A 26,309-nucleotide genomic window follows, 5' to 3' on the forward strand; every position below is an offset into this window, starting at 1 on the left:
CAGAAATCTCGGATAGTGCTTGTTGCACCGGTATGGCTGAGTCAACCGTGGTATCCAGCCCTCCTGGACCTGCTGGTAGAGGAGCCCCTGTTGCTTCCCAGCACTCCAGATCTGATTCAGCCGACGCACAGCGTAAACGAACCGGAGATAGTCCCTCGTCTAGCCGCGTGGAATATCTCAGGAGAAAGTACACCAGTCAGAATGTTTCTGAGGAAGCTTCAGAACTCCTCCTTGGATCATGGAGGCAGAGATCTACGAAGACGTACGACTCCCTATTCAAGAAATGGATGGGCTGGTGTCGTGAACGGAACAATGATCCCTTTTCAAGTGATATAGCCACGATTGTCAACTTCCTGGCATCATTGTACAAAGCTGGTTATCAATACCGCTCTATCAATATTGACAATAATTACAGATCAGCAATTCCTTCCGTCCAGGAAAAAAACTGACAGGTATGACACTGGTCAACACCCAATGGTATCTCGTGCGGGTATCGATACTAGTATCGTCAAAGCACACTCTGTGCAGAGTGTTTCTGCATCCGCAACAGCGGATGCTGGTACTACTACGAATGATATCTTGAAAGCAGCAGACTGGAGCAGCCAGTCGGTCTTTCAGAAGCTCTATTATTAGACCCCAGCATGATGAGAAATATGCTCAGGCAGTTCTCTCGAAGCTGTCAACCACTGGCAGAGAGCTACAAAATCACATTGATATGGAGACAGAGCATTCTGAAGTATAATTACAGAATGGCTCAGACCACGCAGTGGTTGCCAGCTATTCTGGATTATATGAAGAATGTGATGTCGAACATATCAATGTCCCAACCCTGACCCTCCCTGTGTTATAATGCACATAATATGCTTGTTCCGAGGCTCGCTATTCAAAAGGCCGAAGAACATAGAGGGAACAAGGGCTTTTATCAACGAAACCTGGTGTTCCACGCATGCGTTAAAACCAAGGATTCAAATAAAATCACAAAATTCATGAATTTTCACTACAAAAAAGCTATCAAGAGTTAGGAAACTAGGCCAAACACAGTGATATGTTCGACATCACATTCTTCATATAATCCAGAATAGCTGGCAACCACTGCGTGGTCTGAGCCATTCTGTAATTGTCTCTGTGGATAGTGAATACATGACAAGTAGAAGAGTAATTGTCTCTGCGGATAGTGAATACATGACAAGTAGAAGAGTCATTGTCTCTGTGGATAGTGAATACATGACAAGTAGAAGAGTCATTGTCTCTGTGGATAGTGAATACATGACAAGTAGAAGAGTAATTGTCTCTGTGGATAGTGAATACATGACAAGTAGAAGAGTCATTGTCTCTGTGGATAGTGAATACATGACAAGTAGAAGAGTCATTGTCTCTGTGGATAGTGAATACATGACAAGTAGAAGAGTAATTGTCTCTGTGGATAGTGAATACATGACAAGTAGAAGAGTCATTGTCTCTGTGGATAGTGAATACATGACAAGTAGAAGAGTCATTGTCTCTGTGGATAGTGAATACATGACAAGTAGAAGAGTCATTGTCTCTGTGGATAGTGAATACATGACAAGTAGAAGAGTAATTGTCTCTGTGGATAGTGAATACATGACAAGTAGAAGAGTCATTGTCTCTGTGGATAGTGAATACATGACAAGTAGAAGAGTAATTGTCTCTGTGGATAGTGAATACATGACAAGTAGAAGAGTCATTGTCTCTGTGGATAGTGAATACATGACAAGTAGAAGAGTCATTGTCTCTGTGGATAGTGAATACATGACAAGTAGAAGAGTAATTGTCTCTGTGGATAGTGAATACATGACAAGTAGAAGAGTCATTGTCTCTGTGGATAGTGAATACATGACAAGTAGAAGAGTAATTGTCTCTGTGGATAGTGAATACATGACAAGTAGAAGAGTAATTGTCTCTGTGGATAGTGAATACATGACAAGTAGAAGAGTAATTGTCTCTGTGGATAGTGAATACATGACAAGTAGAAGAGTAATTGTCTCTGTGGATAGTGAATACATGACAAGTAGAAGAGTCATTGTCTCTGTGGATAGTGAATACATGACAAGTAGAAGAGTCATTGTCTCTGTGGATAGTGAATACATGACAAGTAGAAGAGTAATTGTCTCTGTGGATAGTGAATACATGACAAGTAGAAGAGTCATTGTCTCTGTGGATAGTGAATACATGACAAGTTAGGAATTTGTTTTATGCTAACCTTTTATGAAATCAGTTTACAATTTATACCCATTCCTAGAATCAAATTTATACCCATTCCTATAATCAAATATTTCTGCACGGAGATATGGATAGTTTTTATATGCTGTTTTCTGTTCTTTCCTGTTGAACGTATCAGGCCATGCTGAGCGCCAAGCTGCTCATGAAACCTGTTGTATTGTCCTACCCACTTCACCACTGTAAGTTCTACGCATGCATTACTCAACAATGAAGTATAGAACCGTTGAATCAGTCCTAGGTAACATTCATTGAAATGTACTGCACCATTTCAAACATAATGAGTCAGGCCGGCCCAGTGAGTGAGATCTCAGACCATGAATGTGCAATGACAGATGTATGTATCATGATCAAGTCCTGACTTGAAGAGGATTGCTTCAATTGTGCTGTACACCACAATGAGTTGGGAACACGAGGTGTGGAAAACAGGGCAACATTGATGCAGAAAGTGGGTTTTCACCTTTGCCCATAAACTGTAATTGGTGAATCTGAGTTTTTCTCTCCATCCGTAAAGAAGCGGCATCTGACGACTTTTCATGTTGTCTTTTCATGTGGTCTTTTCATGTGGTCTTTTCATGTTGTCTTTTCATGTAGCCTTTTCATGTGGTCTTTTCATGTGGCGGCGTCATCCCTAGAAACCAGAAAGGTCTTGAGCTGTGTAGTTCCCAGATCCTTTTAAAACACATTTCCCTATTTTGAGGTTCATCAGAAGAAAGTAAAGATCGCAGACGCGCAACACAACCGTTTATAGAACTGTATTGAGAAACACAACCAGTTTAGGAAGTTTCGCTTGTACAAGGCCACCACCGTGCCTGAGATACCAGGGTGACAGATGCAGTGCGTGACAGCGAAGGTGACTTAGTAAGTATCACAAGCAATGCCGGACAAGGTGAAAACCTCGTTAGCTGCCTCTATGTTACCCTCACTTCAAATACAGTAAGTGCTCACCCCGACCATACAAAATTCGAAAAGCGTCGACTACCATTTTGAAAACATGGCGATGCCGCCGAGGCCAGAGTGTGTGCAGTCATAGCGGCGTGTGGGAAGGAGTGCAGGAAGGAGTGTGATCAGGCATGTGAGCCGAGACGTGCGGGGAGGAGTATGGGCAAGAGTGCGAGCATGATTGTGTTCAGGAATGTTGGCAGGAGTGTGGGCAGGAATGCACACAGGAGTGCAGCCAGGAATGTTGGCATCTATATGTGTGCGCATGTATGGATTTTCATGTCATCAACTGGTGAGTATATTGCATGTTTGTTCATTTTCAATGTGTGTGTACAGTAAAACCTGGTTTAAGTGACCTCTCGTTTTAACCACTACCTGATCTTAACGACCGTTTTTCCATGCACAGACAGTTCTACACAGAGAGTGTGGGACCTGGTTCTTAAGACCACCTGGCTTTAATGACCGCTTTTCCTTGCACCGTGTCATGGTCGCATAAACCAGGTTTTACTGTATGTGTGTGTGTGTGTGTATGTGTGTGTATATGTGTGTATGTGTGTGTGTATATGTCTGTATGTGTGTGTGTATATGTGTGTTTGTGTGTGTGTGTGTGTGTGTATTCAGCCATGCCATGCGGTCAACAGACGAACGCATTGCAAACCTGCATGAGGAGGATGAAGCGGAGCTCTCTGAACAAACAGGTGCGTGATTAGTTTTAACATAAGACTTCTCCCTTTATTCTGTTCTCATCTATCTGCGCTCAACTGCTCTTCAATGTGTGTGCTGTTACTATTGTTGTCTTGGTCTGTCTGTATGCTATCTACATAAGGAAAAATACATACCTTCTTGCTCTACATACACTGGCTTATACTTCATTCCATATTCGCCCTCCTGCTATTGTCCATCTCCATAAGTGGTGGAAATTGCAAGATATTCACCACTTATATTCACCAATTTTCAACACGTACTGTAAAGAGAGCAGTACACGGTGCTGAGCTTAATTTCACTTCAGTCAGTACACCAGAGCTGGCGGGTGTTGTAGAAAGGTTCTACGCTAACTTCCGTAAACAGGACTTTTCTGAGTACAAACGAAATTCCTTGCTTGCCACTGGGCGCTGAATCCGCATGTGACCAGGTGCTGACAAGTTACTGGTATCAGCCAACAGTGAGCATCTTCACAGACTGAGCGTTCAACAAGCAAACAAGGTTTTGGACGCTCAATATGTCGATGGAAATCGGATCGAGGGGCAAACAAGGAATTTCATTTGTACTCAGGAATATTTTGTTTATGGACGTTGGCGTAGAACTTTTCTAGGGCATACAAAAGCTCCGGAGCGCTGCCTGAAAAGAAAATACGGGAGGGCAGACTCGCTTGGATCGTGTCTGTGAAACTACTCCTGAATTGGTGTGATGCTCATGGATTCGTCAAATCTTCGCATCGAAACGGACGATGATTGGCTCGAGCGTGTTCTCCAAGGTGATTGGCTCGAGGGTGTTCTCCAAGGTCATCGCTTCTCGTGCCACATGCACCAGTACGTGTACACGAGCTGTCCTAAAAACAACTTGAACAAGATTCTGTCAAGAACAGGTCGCTCTACGATTCATGCAAGAACATGCCAGTCGGTAGTGAAGTAACAAGGACTTACGTTAGTTCTGCGTACATGTACATGTATGACCAACGTGACTCGTTTGTTGAGCTGTAGGGATGATAGGGTGAATATGGAGAGGCATAAGTCTATTAAAACAAACGGCGAGGAGACAATAATTTGATAACCGCAATCAATAAGACAAGCTGATTCGACATTTGTGTACACTTTATTCATACAATGTGAAACGGTGGAGACAATGTACAATAAAACGATAAAAATATGAAGAAATTGTGTAGAGAAAACAAGGATTCAAACAAGTTTTCGTGCAACACTCATCAGCAATCTTCGTTGTAATAAAGGACACTGAAACAAAATGGAACTATCAAAGAAAATCTCAGTTAGAGAAACAACACTAAGAAAAACAGCAGTGAAATTTACAAGTGTGAATTTTAACAATGAAAGCGAGAGCAAAAACGAGCGAGAGCAAAACCTGTATCTTCTTGTCTTGAAATGTGCTTGAGAAAAGAAAAGCATTGCAAGCACCGTGAATACAAATTCCGAGCCAGGTACCTACATATAGGTGTACTTGGTCCGACTTATTAAAATGTGCGCTTCACTTCAAAACTCAAGCATATGTACAAACGTGCACCTGTACTGAAAAATCAACCAAGAGACGGTAGATAGATAACTACTGTGTCGTTTCTTGGCCTTTCATCGCTGCTGTTGTCTCAGGGCGCATCTGCAAGTGCGTCAACCTGCAAAACGTCGACATTGTTTTCATCTCCTCCAAGCTACACTGCGCTTCTTTGATTTTTCACTCCATAGGCACGATTTACACGATCGACTTCGCCTCCTCCTCGTGCAGTACGACTACCAAAATGGTGGCTGTAGATGTTTTCGCCTGAAGCTCCCACGACACCTTCAAATGAGGTGAACAAGTAAACCACCACGCATAAAAAATCACTTCTGACCCCCGTGTACTGCGCGCATACTGAGTCTGAGCTGTGTCGACATGTCATGCAGTCGGACCATGCCTGCTCTTCCCTGCCTGTTTCACGAATCAACTGCACTGGCCCCGGAGACTGGCGATCTTGTGACGCATCGCGATCGCGGCTCCGCGCGCGGATCCGAGGACTCCGCACCGTATCCGCCGGATAATTCCCCCTTTCTGCGCTTCAGTTTTCCAGCCAGGTTGTCGTCTGAAAGTCGACCTCAAGGCCGGTTATTTATTTCGATCAACTTATCGACGATCTCTTTTTTTGGTACTCCGTGACAATCCCCCATCGCAGCGGGGTGTTGATTTCAGCACCAGGCCTTCTCTGTGTTGCGCGAGAAACAACAGGAGTCCTCTGTCGACAAATTTGGACGCAAAATGCTCGAGTCGACTAGGATCCTGAGCCGCTGCCTCCGTTGGAGTTGGAGCCATTTCTTCTTCGACATCACAAATTGACAACTGAAGGATAGTGTTAGGTAGCTGGAAAGTTTTTTAAGTCCTGAGATTATTTGAATTTGTTTGGTTGACGTTTGAAGTGAAACGCACATTTTATTAAGTCGGACCAAGTAGGAGTATTGAAGCAATCTCGTTATTGTCAGCTGTAAAAACTGTGGCGTCATTCATAGCAAAGTCAATCAGAGTGTTGTGGCAGCATGCATTAGGAGGCGAATGCACAACTTAAAAACTTGATGTCGAGAAGGTCGCGTTCAACCGATAAAAAATGTCAAGAACAGTATTAGTAAGGCAGACGTTACGAAACAAAAAGAAGAGAATAATATGATGAATCTAAACGCAAAATTTCCTAATCCATTTTCATGACACACTCATCAGGGAAAGCTATTATCTCCTCGTCGCTGGAAGAGTTTCTAAGGGTGTTTGATAATTTGACATTACAGGCACTTTGTCTGCAGAACGTTTATACCGCCTTTGCTGCTTTGGCAGAAACAGCACCTGATCAGATTGTACATTGGCCTCAACAATATATGGTCACGTTCTTTTCTGCTTTTCAGAGACGTTCTTGAAGAACCCATTCAAGCATGCCATCTTCATTGATGATATCCACATCTGGCTGCAATCACTAGGTGCTGCTGGCCTACGTCACAAAGCTCAGAGTCATGGCTTCTTTACGGATCTTGCTCAGATCAACAGGCTTATGATCACGGAGAAGTACCACGGTGGCGAAGCCCACAACTGTGAGCTGCTGGATATAATCATGGCACAGGAGCGTGATGGCTACATCAAGCTGTGCAAGATCGTCAAGGGTTATGGACAGTACACAACACGGCTTGAGCAGATGAACAGTTTGCTGAAGAAGAGTGATCGAGTCTAATCAGGTCAGTGATCAGCATACTATTATGATTACATCACCACTGCCGGTTGCCATGACAACTGCTTGAAAATTGTTTGGCTGCTTGAAGGCCCTCCCATACCATGCAGCGCAGTGATAGCTTCCGCTTGATTGATGTAACACCAGTGCGTAGATCTACTGCACCTCACTTCCTAAGTCCTAAGGGCTTGCACCAGTCTTTTCGGCGGCTTTCCTGAAAGTCCTTTGCACGAGCATTTCCCTCAGGACTTGGTGTATATTTTGATTAGCTCCTTTTCCCAGTCCTCTGTGAGCTTCAAAGTGTGTCCGCCGGATTGGTGTCATCTTCTGGAGATGTCTACATGAGCTGTAGTTTCTTCGTCAGCGATTTGCTGGTGATAACTTTTCACTTGGGCGCTGTACTGTCCGAGCACTGAAATTCAAGCTCGTGAAGCACTTTTCCAGCTTTTCTAAAACTCCCCGCAGTCAACCATTCTCGCCACCAGACAGCTGGAAGTAACCAGAAACTGTCATGTCGTCGGAAGCAATGCTCAATGGTTATGTTAGGATGGTGAATCGGTGCTTCCATGTCGTATAACACAGGCATAACACCGAAAAATCAACTTATTATCAAGTGCGAAGGTATGCGCCAATTTTAACTAGACGGACCAAGTATGCACTGACGTGTGTTCAGTGCATGTGTGTGCGTGCGTGCGTGTGTGCGTGCGTGTGTGAGTGCGCGTGTGCGTGCGTGGTGTGTGTATGTGCGTGCCTGGTGTGTGCATGTGTGTGTGTGTATGTGAGTGTGTGCGTGTGTGCGTGTGCGTGCGTGTGTGTGTGTGTGCGTGTGTGTGCACGTGTGTGCACTTGTGTTTTGTTGTTATTGTCTTCGTCGTTGGTGTTGATGATGGTGATGGTGTCACTGCCATCATCACCAACCATGTACTGAAGGAGTACACCGCATATTCGGGAGCAGTGTGGCCATTTCTGGCTGCTGTGAACGAGAGAGCTTGGAAGCTCAGGGCCCTACGCTATGCTTTTTTGCCTTGATGACCTAGACAAAAAAAGCAAAGGGATGTTATAAATTCTTATAAATTTCTCCTTTTTTTAAAAGACATTACCTGGGATTAGAACCCGCACTATCGCCCTGCATGTATCCCCGGTGCACTTTGCATACATACTAATTCTTCCAAGTTGCTTCACGTTATGATCTTGCATTTGAAAGCCCTATTTGAATATGCATTGTGCATGTGGCCAGCCGTCTCTGATGGTACGGGACAGGTACGGGACAGGTACGGGACAGGTACGGGACAGGTACGGGACAGGTACGGGACAGGTACGATCGAGTGTAATACGGCCCCTTCTACCGCCTTGATGACCTAGGCAAAAAACAGCTTAGGGATGTTATAAATTCATACTCATTCTTCCAAGTTGCTTCACGTTATAATCTTGCGTTTGAAAGCCCTATTTGAATATTGCGGCCAGCTGTATGTGGCCACCTGTGTTGGATGTTGCGGTACGGTACAGGACAGATACTTGATAGCGCCAGGCGTGACACAAACAAACAAACAAACAAATACCAAATTTAAGCTGTGTGGACCCTGGCTAGCGCCAGACGCTACTGAAGTAACGTCGTCTGCATAGCTACGGGAATAATTATAGTGGTGTGTGTGTGTGTGTGTGTGTGTGTGTGCGTGCGTGTGTGTGTGTGTGTGTGTGTAAGCATTTGGAAGTTGAACTAGTTTCGGCTCCACAATCCAGTGTGTCCTTACTATATCTTTCATGACTGAGGTTGTTGGTATGTCTGTTGGCTCTGGGTTCCCAGTACTCAGTAGCCGAGGCTGGTTGGTAAAGTAACTCCAATTTCACTTCAAGGTACCGGTGCATCTAGTGTCTGCTTCTATCAAAGCAGCGTGCTGTATATACTGGTTACCCCAGCAAGTGTAGGGTGTGCATAGGTAACTGTCTTTGCCGTTTTATGCCGATGTACTCTGTGTGGTGTAGACCAGGTGTGCATTGGTGGTCGATTCACATGGCTTCGCAAGTTTTGTGGATTAGAGAGTTATCTGGCGCAAGTCTTGATCTGTCTCATTCAGATTTTGTTCGCTATCGTTGCTATAAGAGAAAATCTGTGGGTGCACGTCCAGTGCATTTGCATATTTTCGTGCTTCTCTTGTGACGGGCGTATACATGGTACATGGGACACGGTGTGTGTGCGCACGTGTGTGTGTGTGTGTGTGTGTGTGTGTGTACATGTATTTGTGTAGACGTGTGTATAAATGGTGTGTACATCATGTGTATGTGTTTGTTTGTCACATACAGGTTACATGTGTCTACACTCTCCAACCAGGTCATCGTTGCCATGGTCACTGAGGCCAGAGTCGGAACAGTGTCTGATGTTTTCCATTATCAATCAGTAGTCATGCTGGCTAGAAATTGGCCATTGTGGCAATTTGTTGTTTACTACTTCATTTGCATATGCCATGCATATATGCATACAAATCCTTCACTTGTTTGCCTCAGTATTGAAGAGCACTATGGATTTTTGTTTGTGTTCACTATGGCCTTCACTCGTCTTTTTGTTTTATGAATGTATGTATGTGTGTGAGTGTTCGTGTGTGTAGTATGTGTGTGTTTGTGTTTGTGTGTGTGTGTGTGTGTGTGTGTGTGTGTGTGTGTGTGTGTGTGTGTGTGTGTGTGTGTGAGTGTGTGTGTGTGTGTGTGTGTGTGTGTGTGTGTGTGTGTGTGTGTGTGTGTGTGTGTGTGTGTGTGTGTGTTGTGTGTGTGTGTGTGTGTGTGTGTGTGTGTGTGTGTGTGTGTGTGTGTGTGTGTGTGCTCTTCTTCGTCATCAATGTTGTCCATGTGTGGTTTTGCCCTGGAGTTCCCGTTCGGTTTGCTTTTAGTACTACAACGGAACAGAATACACTGTCATGGTTGTTTGCATGTTGAACAGTTCGACTTGTTTTTATCCATCATTTCTGATCACAACATGCTTTGTGCATTTCACTGCAGCTTCACTTGCTAGTCTTCGTCATTACCTCATGGAAATATGTATGTGTGCGTGTGTGCATTGCGATGTCACTTGTTTTTTTACTTTTATTTTTTACATGACACAATTATCATGTTTGTGAACTACAGCACTGCAGTGTCGCTTGTTATTTTTCTCATCACTAAAGCACAGAATTTGTTTGTGTAACTCACAGTTTCCCTCTTTTTTACCCATCATTCCAGACCCCAGTGAGCTTTTTGTCATTGTTATTCCCTTGCTAGCCTACATCACTACCGACCTGCAATATGATTGCATGGGTTTGTGTGCAGTGATGTCTTCATTTGTTTTCTGTGGCAGTTACACAACATGTGTTTGTGTACACTGCTGTTTCGCTTGTATCATTTCTTATCACTACAGCACAGAATACGTGTGTGGGTGGGTGTGTGGACTGATCATGCACTTCATTACTTTTATCCATGATGTGAGATCACAGTGTGGTCTTTGTGCCGCTCATCACTGTTTTCATTGCTGTTTTCGTTGCTTTTTCATTGCCAGCTGTTTTCGTTGCTGTTGTGTTGCCAGCTGTTTTCGCTGCCGTTGCCTTTCGCTTGCTATTCTACATGGTTGGAGTCGGCAATGTATTTTCATGCTCTGCTGTTTTCTTACTTTGTTTTCTGTGGCTGTAAGGAACACACTTTGTCGGAACATCAATTTGCTTTGCAGGCCTTCTTTTTTAATTACAGCACAGAATGTGTGTGTGTGTGTCTGCACTGATCTTGCACTTGTTTTCCTTATCATTGCACAACATGATGCGTTTACACTTTGCCAAGGTTTACACCATGTACCACTGCTGCAATTGCCTTGCCGGATCATTACGTCATTACGTCATTACGTCATTACGGTACACAACTTGTTAGTGTACGGTGCACTGCACTTTCTCTATTTTCATCATCATTATTCGGAAGTCTTGTTTTTGTTATCCATACGGAGACCCGACCTTCACAGTGTGCCTGTGTGCTGTCTGCTGCTCAATGTGTTGTGCTGGAGGTACTTAGGTGTTGCACTGCACCATGCATTTTACACACTACACACTACAGTACATGTGTACTTAGGTGTTGCACTGCACCATGCATTTTACACACTACACAGTACAGTACATGACTGTGTACTTAGGTGTTGCACTGCACCATGCATTTTACACACTACACAGTACAGTACATGACTGTGTACTTAGGTGTTGCACTGCACCATGCATTTTACACACTACACACTACAGTACATGTGTACTTAGGTGTTGCACTGCACCATGCATTTTACGCACTACACAGTACAGTACATGTGTACTTAGGTGTTGCACTGCACCATGCATTTTACACACTACACAGTACAGTACATGTGTACTTAGGTGTTGCACTGCACCATGCATTTTACACACTACACAGTACAGTTTGGCACAGAAATAACTACTTGCCGTCATTGCTTGTGGCTCAATGTAGCTGAACCATCGGACCTTATTTGTCAGCTTGGATCACGTGATCCATCCAGCTGCCGCGTGCGGCAAACAGCCCAAATAGCGCTAACTCTGGCCTGCGAGCGTTTGCTGCGACTAGCGCGCTAGCGCTCGTGACATACACAAACGCGCTAGCCAGAATGCTTTGACTTTGATGGCTTTCAGCTTCTATTTTTTGAAAAGTAGCGCGCTCAGACCAGCTCGCTCACTCTTTTCCTCTTCCATTTTTTAGGGCAATTGTTTTGTTTGATAGACGAAGCTTAGGGTCTCTTTGGGTTTGCAACCCTTACCCTCCTGGAAAAAATCATAGTTGTGCTAGACTGCGACACTTCAGACCAGGTACTATTAGAGCCGCTAATGGACGACGAGCTATTTTCCGCTATCCGGAGCTCAAGCATTTGAGCCGCTAAATGGACGAGACTCCTGGGGTAAAGGATGCAGAGAATGAGGAGAAAACACTCGTATGGAGCAGGGAGTAGGTATTGTACTACTTCCTGGTATGGAGCACTGAGAAGCGGTAAGTCTTAGGGCAATTCTTAGCCAGTAATTACTTTCTCGCCATAATTATGTTCTCGTTTTTCGTGTCTTCTGTAATGCCAGTACACTAGCAGTACGACTACACTGTAGGCGAGAGTCCATAAGCCAGAGTGTGCAGCTCTCCATCTATGCAGCATAAACAAATTAATGACAAATTTCCTTTGCCTAAGGGCTGGGTTCCACTGCCGCTCCGCCGCACATCATCCACGGCATGAAACGTCATCATTACGAGCTGGTCCAGCGAGGCCGCGGCTCATCACCAGCTTTCGCTTCGCTGCTTGATACAAAAAAATGCAAGCCGCGGTCACGGCTTGCATTGTTTCCCGCACTTAATTGTTTTATTCGGGGGAATTTTAATTCGTTGCACAGGCCAGAACACGAGGATTTTTTTTGGATTTCACGCGCGCGCAGGCAGGCTAAATGTCATAAAAAAAACGTCGAGCACGATCGCGGTACCGTGAAGTGAATGGCGAGTGTCACTGGAACCGCGCCGCTCTGCTGCATGCAGCCAAGTACCGTGGAGCAGCGGAGCTGCGGAGCCGCAGTGGAACCCGGCCCTAACCAAACTTATAGCAATTTGAAAATGTTTGACAATTTTTCATAAAAAAACTTGACAACATTGTTCTTCTGTAGAGTGCCGCTGGCAACTCCATCGATGAACTCCATCAATGAGCGCAGGGATAAAGTTTAGAAACCCTTCGAGCGAGAACGTGTTTTCAAAAAGGAAGCACAAATATGCCGCGTAACTTCCCCTCTAGTACTGTATGGCCCCATCAAAGCCACTCGCTGACTACTTACCAGTAAAATGGGGTTGGACGGTTGTCAGATTAGCTGACATGTTTTCTGCCAACACAACCATAAGCAGTTGTCAACTCTCAAGACTAAAAGAGCTTGCGAAGAAAGTGAGAAACCTTGGCTATGAAAGCACATGAAGCGTCAGAACATAATCGAGCAAACTTGGACCTAGATTACCAGTGTCTGCTCCAGAGCCGGGTCAGTGGCCCTGTTTGTGAGTACTTGGACCTTTTGGAAAAAGAACACTGGGTTACCTGCGACCCGGTCGGAAGTCCTGTCGAGTACTATACTTTTTTATACCGTTCGAGGGTATACCGCCACTGACAGGCTGCATACGCGTGCGGCCAGAGTGCCCAGTGCGAGTACGTTCATACATGTACATGTACAATCATGTACATCAGGAAGTCGAAAGTAAGTTTACGACTCCCTGACACACAGTAGCCGCACTTGAACGCATCTGGCTCTGGCCCAGTGTTGCAGGAATTGTGCCAGGTAGACGTGTACCCGGTTTGTGTTAAATCTTAGAGCAGGTACTGCATACCCTATCATATCTGTGTACATGGGTAGACAGAGTCAGTGTTGTTGCGTCCCACTCAGCACCCTTCTGGTTCATTTCGGCACCAGCACTCTTTGCGTATGCAGAGTTGAGTAGAGTGCAAGTTCGGACCACAAGTACACTGCAGCGGCTAGTAGCAAACCTAACCTGTGCCGTGATGCCCGGCACGTGTGTGCATCTACTTCATCCCTGAGTAACACACCTGGTATATTGTGCACAATAGGGCACAGTAAATAATCAGCATGCATCGCAGTTTTCTGCAACATATTCCTGAAGTCACTTTACACCTCAGAAGAATTGCGTCGCTGACTGTAATTCGATACCGGTTTAGTTTCTCTCTGGGTCATTATCAATCATAGAAAACCCGTCATACAATAGGTTCAAGCTAAAGTACCGTATCACCATGGTAATTCCTGGAAATTCGGTGTGTTTTCTGCCTTTTGTTAAACAAGCAGCAATGTGCAACAGAAATTACCATGGTGATACAGTAGATTACCGTGTGAAGCGGTGTGAGATGCAGCAAAGGTGAGCTTGTTACTGTGAGTCTATGCCCTAAACAATAAACTTTGCCGTGGGATGATTATCCTTGGGCTGCACACTCTGCACACTTATTGCTAGGTATATCATTGGTCTTGTTCGAATCGTCCATTACGTTTGCAGCTGTTCAAACTTGTTTTGTTGTTTATTATTTTATTGATTTATTTATTCTACTTGCCTTTCCTATCTTCTTGTGTTTAGCATTAGGCGATTTGATCGCAGGACAAGAGAGGAGCTGATGGACGATCTCTCCAGTGTCCCTCTTGGTTCGGAGCAGCGCCGAGTGCTGACGTTGGGACTTGGGTAAGGATGAGTGTTCCCTCATGTTTACAAGTTATCCGTTTTGTCCAACACTAACGGTTATATGCAGAATACTGCTGAGTCAAAAATGTGCAACAATTAGCACAAAAACTGACTGATGAGATCATGACATTCAACGACCTGATGCTTAGCTGCATCACGTTTACATCCGTTAGTGTTGGACAAAACGGATAACTCGTAAACTGATGGTCCTCTTTTTCAATTTTAATCCTTGGCTCTCCATCCGAGTTCCCTCGTGTGTGTAGCTATTATTATTTTTTTGGTGACAGTCAATTTTTTCTTCAGACTTTTCCCGTTTGTGTCTTTCCCTCAAACTAGTCAATATTTTTATTTACTTATTTTTTTGCCCAGGGTCTACATTCTACCTTTATTTTACTTAGACTAGGGTTAGCTGTCCGTTTACTAGTACTCATCCACACATATGTGCACATAGGGTCTACACAGAACTCTATCAGTAGATATTTTTGTATAGGAGGTTGTCTATCCACCGAGATAGCACTATATACTCCCATTCTGTGTGTTCTCTGGTAGCTATGTCCCTTGGAGACTATACGGTGCCAGTGTGGTGACCGAGATCAGGCGTGTCTGCACTGGCATCGTCAACTTTGCCTACTGCTACGTGCTCCCCAGTGCTCCATCTGTGTCCTGTAATTTGTTTGGGGAGGGGGGGGCAATACCGGTACTTCAGGTGCAGGGGGCAAGGGGGGAATGGGGTGGGGGGACATGCCCCCAATGAACCTCTCCAGGCGTTGTTCTGGAGTAGACTAACCATAGGCGGAGTGTACACATGCAGCACATAGTTTGGGAGCTAGAACGCAATCGGACTCAGGCATATTCAAAGGCAGTCTATTGTGATAGTAGTCCTGGACTGATCTCACTATGATGATATAGGTCGTGCCCAGCATCACAATGCCAAACATTATAAATGACTGTTTTTTTTTTGCCTGAGGGGCTAGATGAGCATGCGGCTAGACTGCCGATGGCAACCAACAGGCTCAAGGCTGTGTTGAGACTTCGTGTGAGCGACCCGAGTCAATTGTTTACTCACCATGACTAGGCATCGCATTGAGCATCGTATGCCCACTAATATAATATGAGCCCCAGCCAGCAGAAACCTGAACATGTGTAATTTTTTCCAAAAACATTTTTTCGCTCGAAATTGATTCTACACTAATAATCATTCAAGTTATCAAGTTTGGTGACAATCTGATAAGCCAAAGCTTGGAAAATAGAGTTTGAAGTCACACAGGTCAAAATTCGGTACAGTTGGCGCAGCATCCATGCCCAGTGACTCCATGCAAGTTGATCCTACAGTTTCTGATTGTGATGTGGAACAGGTACATGTAAGTAAATAGAATGCAAGTCAGGCTTGCCCTCTTGGTGCTGCAGGCATGAGTAGTTCAGAAGTGTGACGATATTCCGTATACACCGCTACCTTCTTTACAACACCAGAGTGCAAAACGATGATTGGTGGCTGGTCTTCCAAATTGTGTTCAGGGACCTCTGTGCTGGCAGTTTGAGCGTTGTCCCAAAGCTTGCCATACTGATAGATGTACTGACCAATACCAATGACATCCACTCCCTTGCACACTTTCACTAAGACCATGATTTCAGCATAATTGTATTTCGATGATATGAGCGAATACTCGCGTTTTGTAGCACGTGAAGATGTTGCCCCAAAGCATTCAGCCGGTTTGACTTTTTAGGAATCCCCTTTCTCAGCACAGGCAGCAGCCAGCTTGGCGTCGTCTGGCAAGGTAGAGTACTGTACTAATAATACTACGCTCTGTTTTGCGCCGTGAGAAGCCCTCCATCAGTGTCTGCAACATCATTGTTGTCGATGTAGAAATACGGATCGCTCAGCGGGTCGACATTCAGCTTCTCGCAGTCGCTATTACTCCAGCACTGACTATCGTCGCCACCAGTATCCAGTGTCGATTTTATGAGGGCTCTTCGTTGCTATGAATATGAGACTCGCCACTGCTGGACAAACTCAGCGAGATCGCCACCAAAGAAATAATTCCGATCGCGAACTAACTTTCAGCGCCGCTTCGTACAGGGAGTCTCACGCTGACAACTCTGGACCTAAGTCCTTGTCGCGACACCTGTCGCCATCGCTGTGTCTAAACTCAATCTCCGTTTGACGAGCTCTCACCTAGCACTAAAATCTATTGACCAGACTCATTTGAAGAAACTTGAAACTCCTTTGACAACCAAGACACCCACTCGATCGAAAAAGAATCTTCAAAAGCAAGCTCACTGCGCGTCCCAAACTTTGACGTCACATTTTGATGATTGATATCAAGTACACAAGTGCTGGTTTTCGCTGGCCGGGGCTCATATATTATGTCACTGTTCTTAGTCGCACCGGGGGCGCATGCCCGTTTTCAGGAGACTTCTCAAAACACATAAGCCCTGGGTCCTGAAGGTTAGGCCTATTGTTAATCTAAATAGTCCTGGCTACTATCCCGCTGAGTTCACTGACTTTCTACTGAACCCGTATGTATGTGAGGAAAGTACTGTTCTGACCTCAACTGCGGATTTCATCAACTTGGTAGAAGGTTTGCCTGTGCGGGACGATCATTTATAATTGAGCATAGATGTGACCAGCCTTTACTACACCAACATCCCCAACGAGCTCGGTTGTCGTGGTATATCACACACAGGTGTACAAGGTGGATGCCCCTCGCCCTTCGTACATGGTTATTAACAGCAGTGACTTCCTTGATGTCAGTCATTCGGAAGAAAAATGAGTTCGTGTATGGTAACGATGTGTTTCGGCAGATCCAAGGGACTGCCATGGGTTCGCCTGCAGCAGTGGTCTATGCCGACATTGTTATGCTGTATTTGGAGAAGCAGTACGTTTTGCCGATCTTAGAGGGGGAGGGTTTAGAGGTTCAGGTTTATAGACGCTTTATCATTGCATGGTTGCGAAGGTCAAGCTCAGCGCACTTTAGATAGGATTAATAAGTGTTCGGCCCTCAAGTTTTCTCATGAACTGGCACATGATGGCATTGATTTCCTGGACACCACAGTTTTCCGTAGTAAGGGATACATGGCGGTGAAGCCTCATTTCAAGTTCGCCAATCGTTTCCTGTATCTGCTTGTCGGTAGTAACCACCCCTGTAGTATGGGCAAAGGTGTGTTCACTGGGGAGTTGATCCGTATCCGTCGGTCTTCGACCCTTGACCACCACTACGAAGCTGCTGCCGAGCGGCCGAAGCAGGCTTTCCGGGCCCGTGTATACAAGCGCCCCATCTTTCATCTTTCAGACCCGTACACTAGGAATGGATGCGCAGGGAAGGTATGTTGGTCAAATTGGCATGGGTTTGGGTTTTTTCTGTAGTTGTATACAGTGCTCCTCATTGTATTTACCTGGGCCCGGCCTGCTGTCCTTCGCCCGTTGGTCTTGAGGTCCAGGTGTAATACCCCTACCATACAGTCCGGTGGCCAGCGCGGTTGTTGTTACACGGTGGAACATCGGCAAGAGGTTGCTTGCTCGTTTGCCTCATGCTCAGTGTCCTCAGGGAGTTAGTATTTTCCTCCTGTTTGGATTTTGCAGTGACTATGGTGTCGGTAATTGAGTTTTTGTTCTGTATGCTTTTCTGTGGTGTGTGGCTGTTGTTCACACATCTTTATTTGACTTGCTTCCTGGTGTGGTGTACCTTTTTGTTTTATATTGGTGTTGGTCTGGCTGTAGAGTTCTAGCATCCGTAGCTGCCTCAGGGGGTGCCACTTCTCCCATCAGCGTCGACTAGTCCGCCGGTACGTGGTGCTATATTACGTTTAGTTGTCTGTTCCATCCTGTACGGGCTGTGTCCTGCTGACCACACAGTCTGGGTCTCCATACTTTGCATGTTCTCATCGTGTGTAGTGTTCACACGTACATATATGGACTGTCACACCCATATGTTGTACATGTGGCTGCACGTGTTGTCTCTTTGTCGTACCTGCTGCTGTATTTGTGTTTCTATGATGCTGACCCGTACATGCTGCTGCGCTGCTTTGTTGTATTGGTGACACGTGCACCTTTTTGTGCTGATATGATATCGAGTACGCCACTTTTTGTGCTGATGAGGGCACCACCTTCCGATATCATGTTTCCTTTCGCCATGTCAGTTGTCAGTTCTCCCGTCGTCTCCTGAAGTGTAGTAATGAATAGCTCTCTCTCTAGCTCTAGAGAAAAACCACTTGACTAGTCCGTTTGATGTGTGGCGTGGCGAGGGTATAGTAGAGGCAGCTCGTTCTCCAACCGAGACGACATTTGGCGCCCAACGTGGGGCTCAAACCCACGACCCTGAGATTAAGAGTTTCATGCTCTACCGACACATATATGCACGCGGCACCGTTTGTGCTCCTATCCATTTACATATGCTGTTTTCCACACCTGTGCTGACAGTCGGTACGCACCGACTCTGTACGCATGCACGCACACCATTACATTCTGTTGGCATCATATTAGTGAGGTTTTGCATTCCAAAATTCGGCAAAAGATTCGGCACGCGGGAGCGAGGTCGAAAATGCACACGAAGATGCGGCATGTTTGTTCGGAAAAAGCTCACTTTGCCGAACATATTTTTCGGATGAATTTTCTTGTGGAAGAGCGCTAGCGCGTGATTTATTCAAAGAGGTTTCTTATCTTGGCATGGCTTCGCAGGCGTCTTTGACGACATCAGCATCGTCAGCTACCTCTGATTGCTCCTCTCCACTGCCTGTCTACTCTCTTTCGCCTGGAGTGTCCTCACCGTCATCTGTGTGGCTGAAAAGACTATGGCGATACCCATAAAATTTGACTTGGCCATGGAGTTGGTTTTTCTGAGGCGACTGAGGAGGCAGGTTTGGCCCTCGACTCTTTGGGCGCGATCAAAGTTTGTCGGAATCAGCAAGAAAAGGAGCACGGGACAGGACATTGCTGATGCTGGGGCTCACGAAATCGAAACACATCATTTTCGACTTGCAAAACAAACGTCGGTGCGAAAATTCGACATTTTGATGTTCGACAAATTACCAAAGAACGCCAAGCCGAAATTCGGAATGCAAAACCTCACTATTGCGGAGCTTTCCGGAGCTCCGAGTTAGTTGTTGTTTGGAATACAGCAAGAGAACAACATTACATTGGCGCTGCGAGCAAACGCCTGATCCTCGCCATGTCCCTACTGTCACTACCGCCTCCGGAGCCATTCCCGATCTACAGCAGTCTCTACGATGCTGCTGCCCATTTTCCTGCCTGGGAACGGTGTTTCCAACTCTATGTCGCAGCAGCCGGCATCTCGGATGACACTCGCCAGAGAGACACTTTCCAGTATGTGGCCGGCAAGGACATCCAGCAGCTCGTCCCTACGTTAGCCAACACTGGCAACGATCTCGACGGCCTCATAACCGCCGCCGCCGACTACTTTCAGTCGAAGCAGAGCCCCAGCATGGCCCGCTTCCACTTCCGGCAGGTCACCCAGCAGCCTGGCGAAACATTAGACACGTTTTATACTCGTTTGCTGGCATCGGCAACGACCTGCAGCTTCGCCGACGATGCCCAGAAGAACGTGGCTCTCTGTGATCAAATTGTGGCAGGATGCACGTCCGATCCACTCCGCAGAAAACTGCTGGAGACTGGGTCCCTTGATCTCGCCAAGGCGCTCAAGGCCGCCAGAGCATTTGAAGCGTCAGTGGAACAGACGACGGCGTTCCGGCGCACACAAGACTCGATCAATGCCCTCCGTCATCAGCCACCATTCTACAAAAGGACACAGCCGCCTCCTGCTACTGTTTCAACTCCGTCGCGTCGACCGATGCAGTCTTCGCCACATCCAGCTGCAAACTCGTACCACCAGCCACCTGCCCCAGTCGCCACTCGCGCTCCAGGCCGGCGGGAATCCAGCACATTGCTCTGCTACCGCTGTGGAGAGCCAGGCCACCCTGAGTCACGTCGCTACGCAGTTTTGTACTGTAAACGTCTGCCCATGGGCGTATCGTCCGCATCCGAGATCCTACAGCGCACACTGGACGCCATGGCTCGCTGGCCTCGACGGTGTGAAGAACGTCCACGACAACATCTTCAACTTTGGTAAGAGCGTCGAAGAGCACAACCGACGACTCGCCGCCTGCCTCCAGCGGCTCCAAGATCACAACGTTACACTCAACCGAGCCAAATGTCACAAATGTCACATCCTCAAGCCTCGGCTCAAGTTCATGGCTAGCGTCTACTCCGACAAGGGCATCCGCGCCTCTCCCAGCCACCAGCAGTCTGTGGCTACATTCTCTACGCCATCTTGCGTCAGCGACATACAGAGTTTCCTGGGTCTCACCAACTTCCTCCGCCGTTACATTTGTAACATGGCCGATCTCACCACGCCACTCCCTGCTCTCACTAAGAAAGGTACTGTTTGGCGTTGAACTGATGTTGAGCAGCAATCATTTGATGCACTGAAGAAGGCCATCGCCGAAGACTGCATGCTGCAATACTTTGACCGCAACACATCACTGTATGTCGACGCACCGGCCTCGGCGCAATCCTGTGTCCACGCCAAGACAACGGCCACGATGCACCTGTAGCATTCGCCAGCCGTGCACTCTCCGGCGTCGAGCAGCAATATTCTCAAACTGAACGGGAAGCATTGGGTGTCAAGTTTGGCTGCCTTCGCTTTCACCACGACTTGACAAGGTGATCCACAGTTCACCGTTGTCACCGACCACAAGCCGCTCCTGCAACTCAAGGCCGTCGGATCGAGACCTCCACCATGAATTGAGCGCATGGTCCTCCGCCTGCAGGATCTCAGCTTCCAGCTCCAGTACAAGCCTGGCCCAGAAAACCCGGCCGACGTCGTCAGTCGCAATCCGCAGCCTCATCCCGACTTGCCAAACATCGGCGCACAGGAAGACACTGCGTACATACATGCCCTAGCTACAGCAGCTAAGCCGAATGCGTTGGCTCTGAAGGAGATTGCGGACGCCACCACCGCAGACACCACACTGCAAGCCATCCTTTCCTCTCTGCAATCTGGCCGCTGGGATTCCAGCCACACCACGGTCCGCCCGTACTTTGCCCTCCGCCATGAACTGTCTGAGAGTGACGGTCTACTACTCCGCAACGACCGTCTCGTCATTCCCACGGCCCTCCAACGGCTTACCCTGCAGCTTACACATGCGGGCCACCAAGATATTGTCCGCACCAAGCAACGGCTCAACAGCAATGTTGGGTGGCCCAACATGGCTACTGAAGCCGAAGCACTCTGCCGGCAATGTATTCCGTGCCAAGCAACTCTCTCAACGACACCGCTACGTCCGGGAGTCCGTGCCCACACCACCGTCCACCAAGCCGTGGCAACGAGTCTTCGTCGATTTGTATGGACCCATGCCAAACGGTCAGCACCTGCTTGCCACTATCGACCAGTAGACTCGCTACCCGGTCATCAACGTGTTCAGCACGACACCCACTACGGCCGGTGTTGTAGCTCTGCGCTCTACATTATCCATGTTCGGCTTGCCCGAAGAGCTAGTCTCGGACAACAGTCCTCAGTTCCGTTCTTCGGCTTTTGCTGATTTCCTCGCGCAACACGCTATCCAGCACCGCCACACCCCTCCTTTGTGGCCACAAGCAAACGGAGCAGTCGAGTGCCTCAACCGTACCATTGGCAAAGTTCTGCGAACTGCCAAACTAGCTGGCGAAGACATCAATGTTGCATTTGACCAATGGCTCCTAGCGTACCGCACCACGCCACACCCTGCCACTCACGAGGCACCGGCAACACTCATGTTTGGTCGCCCCATCCGCGACAGCATACCCTGCATTACGGCAGCCGCACCAGACTTGCCTTCAGCTGCCCACCGTGACCAGCAATTCCGCCAATCCCAGTGCGACGCTGCCAATGCCACCCGCCGGTCAAACGCCCCCATCCTCACTCCTGGTCAGCGCAATGAGCAGGCACACAAGCTCTCACCACAGTGGGATCCCAACCCCTGGACCGTGGACCAGATCTCTGGGTCTACGGTGACGATCTCCAACTCAGCAACTGGCCAAAGATCGACTCGCCATAATTATGTCGTTCGTCAAGCCCGTAATTGTTGTCACACAGACAGCCCATCACCCACTACCAGCTGAAAGTTCTGCCACCACACCTTACAAAATTACAACAAAATCACATGCAAGAAGTCCTTTCACTTTGACTACTGCTCGTTGCGTGACATCACTCCTCACCAAAGGACTTCCTGGGGATCACAATCCTAAACAGACAAATGTACGAATACCGCAACTGACTCTGTTGTTCTGCACGCCACGATCAACACGACTGCGTGCAAGACACAGCTGATCATCGTCGCTGTACTCTTCCCTGAGCACGTTACCCTGTCGCTGCAGCCTGCGACGGACATTCCATAGTTCCACCAACTTGATGGCTTGATGTTCCCATTGACGTCGACCATGCGGTGTTGCCATTGACGACCTTCAACTTCAGGTCCTTGCCGTGGTCCGCACCACTCAAGAGATGGGCCACATTTGGTGTACTTTCACCCAGTTGGTCACTTATTTTAACCTTGCCGACTTTCCACTGCCGGACTGTTGCTTCAACAACTGGCGGAGAGCACATACGCATATCATCACTCTTCCTTGCAAACATCATTTCCGTCTCCACCACGTCCTTATCAGCCTGATCCATGCCTGACACCCCCAAGGCACTGTCCACTGTGCCGCCGGGCTGGTGGAGCGACGGACCGATTCTCCAGTGACGGTCGTCGTCCACAAGGCTGTTGGAGTGCGCATCCAAGATGTGCTAGAGCTGTTCAGTGTCGTGCAATAGCTATCGCATGAGCTGATTGTTTAGTAACTGGTGGTGTTAGTGGACAGTATAGCGTAACTTGTAGTTCCTTGGTCTTTCTCTTTTGTATAAACAAACTAGTAAGCTAACGATAAACTAGTTATGAGACAATTCGACTGGCACAAATTACAACAAAATCACATGCAAAAAGTCCTTTCACTTTTACTACTGCTCATTGTGTGCCAACCACCATCATCAGTGTGCGCATTGCGCCTGGTTTGGTGCATGCCTGGTGGAATCTGACATAGCGGCTGATGCAGTGAGCACGTCAGGTAACACCTAACGCATTGAAAATGACTCAACTATGACTTGGTTCGATTGCAAAAAACCTAATGATAGTGGTACCGAAACATTCGGGTAACCGGAGTAAGTGCCAATTGATATTTTTGGCTCCAGTCAGTCAAGTGATTCAATTGCAATACAATTATATACGTATGGTGGAACTCACTTAGTACGTACCCGGGTAAGACATACACCTGCATAACACGGTCCTCTTTTGTCGCACGGATTTTCCTCCCATAAGCGCATATTCAGATGTGTACGGATACGACTGCTTCCTTCTGTTCATGTGGTTCATTGTCGCTGTGTTACTGTATGCAGATCTCACTCAGCTCTGCTCTCCGAGCATGCTGCTTCCAACACGACTTCCCGAAAGGTATGTATGGTGGCTAATAAATAATGCGAGAGTCTTTACGGATTCCAGTGCTCTCATGCCTTTTGCAAGTTCCTTTTGTAAGTCAAATGGAACATGGTTTGTGGTCAATACTTCAGCAGTAGTGGTGCGAGAATATTCGGGTGTCAAATTGCTCGGAATTGATGTATGATAACGGAGAATATACCAACATGTGAATCACTTGGAGATATGGTCTGCCAGGTTCTATTCACACTCACTAGGCTAGACCCTCTCGAGTATTGTACAACAGTTTTGGCCCAGGAGTGGTAAAGGGCACGGGGCAAGCTATGTCGGGACCTGCTGTAAAGTCTGCCATACACGAGCTGTACGTCTTATCGGATGGGATATACCCCTGATATTGCTGATAATGAATGGCCCAGTTTCATTGTACTGCTGTCCGCGATATTATATCCTTAGTGGCATTGTTAACTTCTCATTGCTTGTGGGGACGCATGGATCATACGTCCATCCAACACCTGCCAATCGGAACCCACCGACAACGCTGTCGGTTGGGTTGGACCACAATCGGTTGGTTTTTGAGTCCAAGATGCCACCTAGGTAGCACACAGCATTGCTAATCTGATTTTAAATTAGCTGCGCAAATCCTGGCATACTGCCCGCAAATGCATCTAACTCCCAGGGTACTTATGAGTTTTTAGGTCTATGTGGTACTTGTGTCGCATTGGCAGCCACTGTTCCGTTCTGTATTTTCTGGTCTATGTGTCGTTGAATCTCCACAGAAAATGTGCTCGCGCATTAGAAGGAGGTGAAAGATGCACCTGCAGGAGAATACATGCTTAAGAGAAGGCAGAAACATGCCCGGATCCACCAGAACTAGTGCTGGCAAGTCAACAGAGGCGAGTACTGATAATGTTCCAGATTGTGGTAGGATCACATAAGCAAAATTGACACTGGGAGGCACGGCGGTGGGTCAGCTCATGGCCAGCGCCAGCTCCAGTGGATATCACGTGCATCCAGTTCTAGTAGGGATATCAGCGAACGCACTGCGCAGCCCATCTGCGCAGGTCAGCCTGGCCCATCTACGCGCGGCCGACAAGAAAACTCATGAACACTTTCATTTTTTTGCAAAATAAATCGTGCGAAGAAGATGCACGGAATGGCTGAAAACTAGGCTGAGGAATAGTAGCATCCAGAGACTCTCAAACAAATTCATGGTCCATCGCTTCTGACAATGGCAGCGAAGACATCAGGGAGCTGATTGCAGCAACTCTCTACCAAGCGCGATGCTGGTTACTCACCAGGGCAGGGCGCTTCCATCGCGCAAGAAATGGCCGCGAGCGAGAAATGGAAGTCCGATTTTGGAACGATCCAACCAGGGAAATTCCTTGAAAATTGGCCTGAACACCTCTCATACTGGTGTTTCACGATGTGCAAACTTTCAGAGAAATCGACCGGGGAGAACGTGGTGAGTACGTGGGTCCTCGAGTATCGCGTATGATTTGAATGGTCGCGGGGACAGAAGAACAGTAATTTTACGACTCCCAGCGGTGCAAGCAGACCGCGGCCATGTTTTCTCTGTCGGCCGCGATCACGTTCAAAAAATCGATGACGCAATGCATGCGCAGAGGCCTGCGCAGTGCGTTCGCTGACATCCCTAGTTCTAGTACTATAGTATGACTGCTACAAAGTAGTGCGGCCCAAATAGAACTCGGGTCAGGTGCCGAAGAACTGGGGGGTGGGGGGGCATGTATCAATGAATGGTAATAACTCCGGAAATCATGCTGGTGTATCGAGGGCGTGGGCCAATGAAGTGCTGGATTGATGGTGGACGACTGAACTGCAATCTTGGCTGGTCCCACTATCGCAGAGACAGCACTTCCTGGTGCAACCACCCTATCCTGCAATCTATATAATAATTGTTATAAGAGATTTGTGTGAACGATTTTAGCATGATGCAAGTCAGCTTATTGTGCTGGGGGCCTGGCTACATGTCACTATAGCTTTTTATAGACTCGATCACCGCATTACGCTGCCTTGCGTTGACTTGATTGAGCACTCTTTTTGGTTAGTGTCAAAGGTATATGTAATATGTATCTGCCTTCGTGCAAAGCTCTCTTTGTGCGTGTCTTGCAGATAGCTCGCTGACTTTGATGCTTTGAGCCATTTTCAAATTGCTTTTTTTGTTCATTTCATATAGACCGTATTGCCATTTGTTTAACCTCCCGCTCTGAGCTCCACTGATGGGACCTAAAAAAGGCTGAAACAGCTGTCTGGAGATTGAGCGTCAGTATTATGGATTTAGAATACACGATCTGGGGACAGCACTAGTACTGTCTAGCTGTTTCGTCCTTTGTGGACTCATTAGCGAATCACGGAGAAATAACTCTTAACTAAGGATGAACCTAGCAGCCATGAAAATAGATAAATAATGCCTCCAAGCCAGAATTCAAGGCTACATGTGTAGGCCCGAATGTGCCTTGCCCAAGTGCTGAAACTGATAAGTCATTGAGATACGCATAGAACATCTGGCAAAGGAACTACTAAAGCCCCCACAAGC

At 47.0% G+C, this 26,309-nt stretch overlaps 2 protein-coding genes across 8 annotated transcripts in view; both read left to right on the forward strand.

The window, feature by feature from the left end:
* LOC135827077 (uncharacterized) overlaps nt 1-11,051 on the forward strand; it is a gene marked incomplete at its 5' end in the record, with an annotated part of 210,613 nt that extends 199,562 nt beyond the window's left edge. The window contains 4 exons of the mRNA XM_065339601.1: nt 2,360-2,420; nt 3,802-3,878; nt 6,771-7,094; nt 9,389-11,051. Of these exons, the coding sequence (XP_065195673.1) occupies nt 2,360-2,420; nt 3,802-3,878; nt 6,771-7,090 (458 nt within the window). The remainder of the gene's footprint in view (nt 1-2,359; nt 2,421-3,801; nt 3,879-6,770; nt 7,095-9,388) is intronic.
* A 494-nt stretch (nt 11,052-11,545) lies between these two features.
* On the forward strand, nt 11,546-25,977 carry LOC135826993 (uncharacterized). Of its 7 annotated transcripts, XM_065339515.1 has the most exons (7): nt 11,546-12,082; nt 13,909-13,978; nt 14,192-14,293; nt 17,096-17,615; nt 18,012-18,076; nt 23,719-23,773; nt 24,532-25,977. In XM_065339515.1, the coding sequence occupies exons 4-7, from the start codon at nt 17,367-17,369 to the stop codon at nt 24,559-24,561; spliced, it is 399 nt and encodes a 132-aa protein (XP_065195587.1). In that variant the 5' UTR covers nt 11,546-12,082; nt 13,909-13,978; nt 14,192-14,293; nt 17,096-17,366; the 3' UTR covers nt 24,562-25,977. The 7 variants fall into 7 exon arrangements, 4 of the variants coding, with proteins under 4 accessions (XP_065195587.1, XP_065195588.1, XP_065195586.1 ...); XR_010555360.1 differs by lacking the exon at nt 17,096-17,615; XM_065339516.1 differs by lacking the exon at nt 17,096-17,615 and having other exon boundaries at nt 18,029-18,076.
* Nucleotides 25,978-26,309: the final 332 nt, after the last annotated feature.

Source organism: Sycon ciliatum, chromosome 11 (assembly GCF_964019385.1).
Source record: "Sycon ciliatum chromosome 11, ocSycCili1.1, whole genome shotgun sequence".
Taxonomy (NCBI): Eukaryota; Metazoa; Porifera; class Calcarea; order Leucosolenida; family Sycettidae; genus Sycon; species Sycon ciliatum.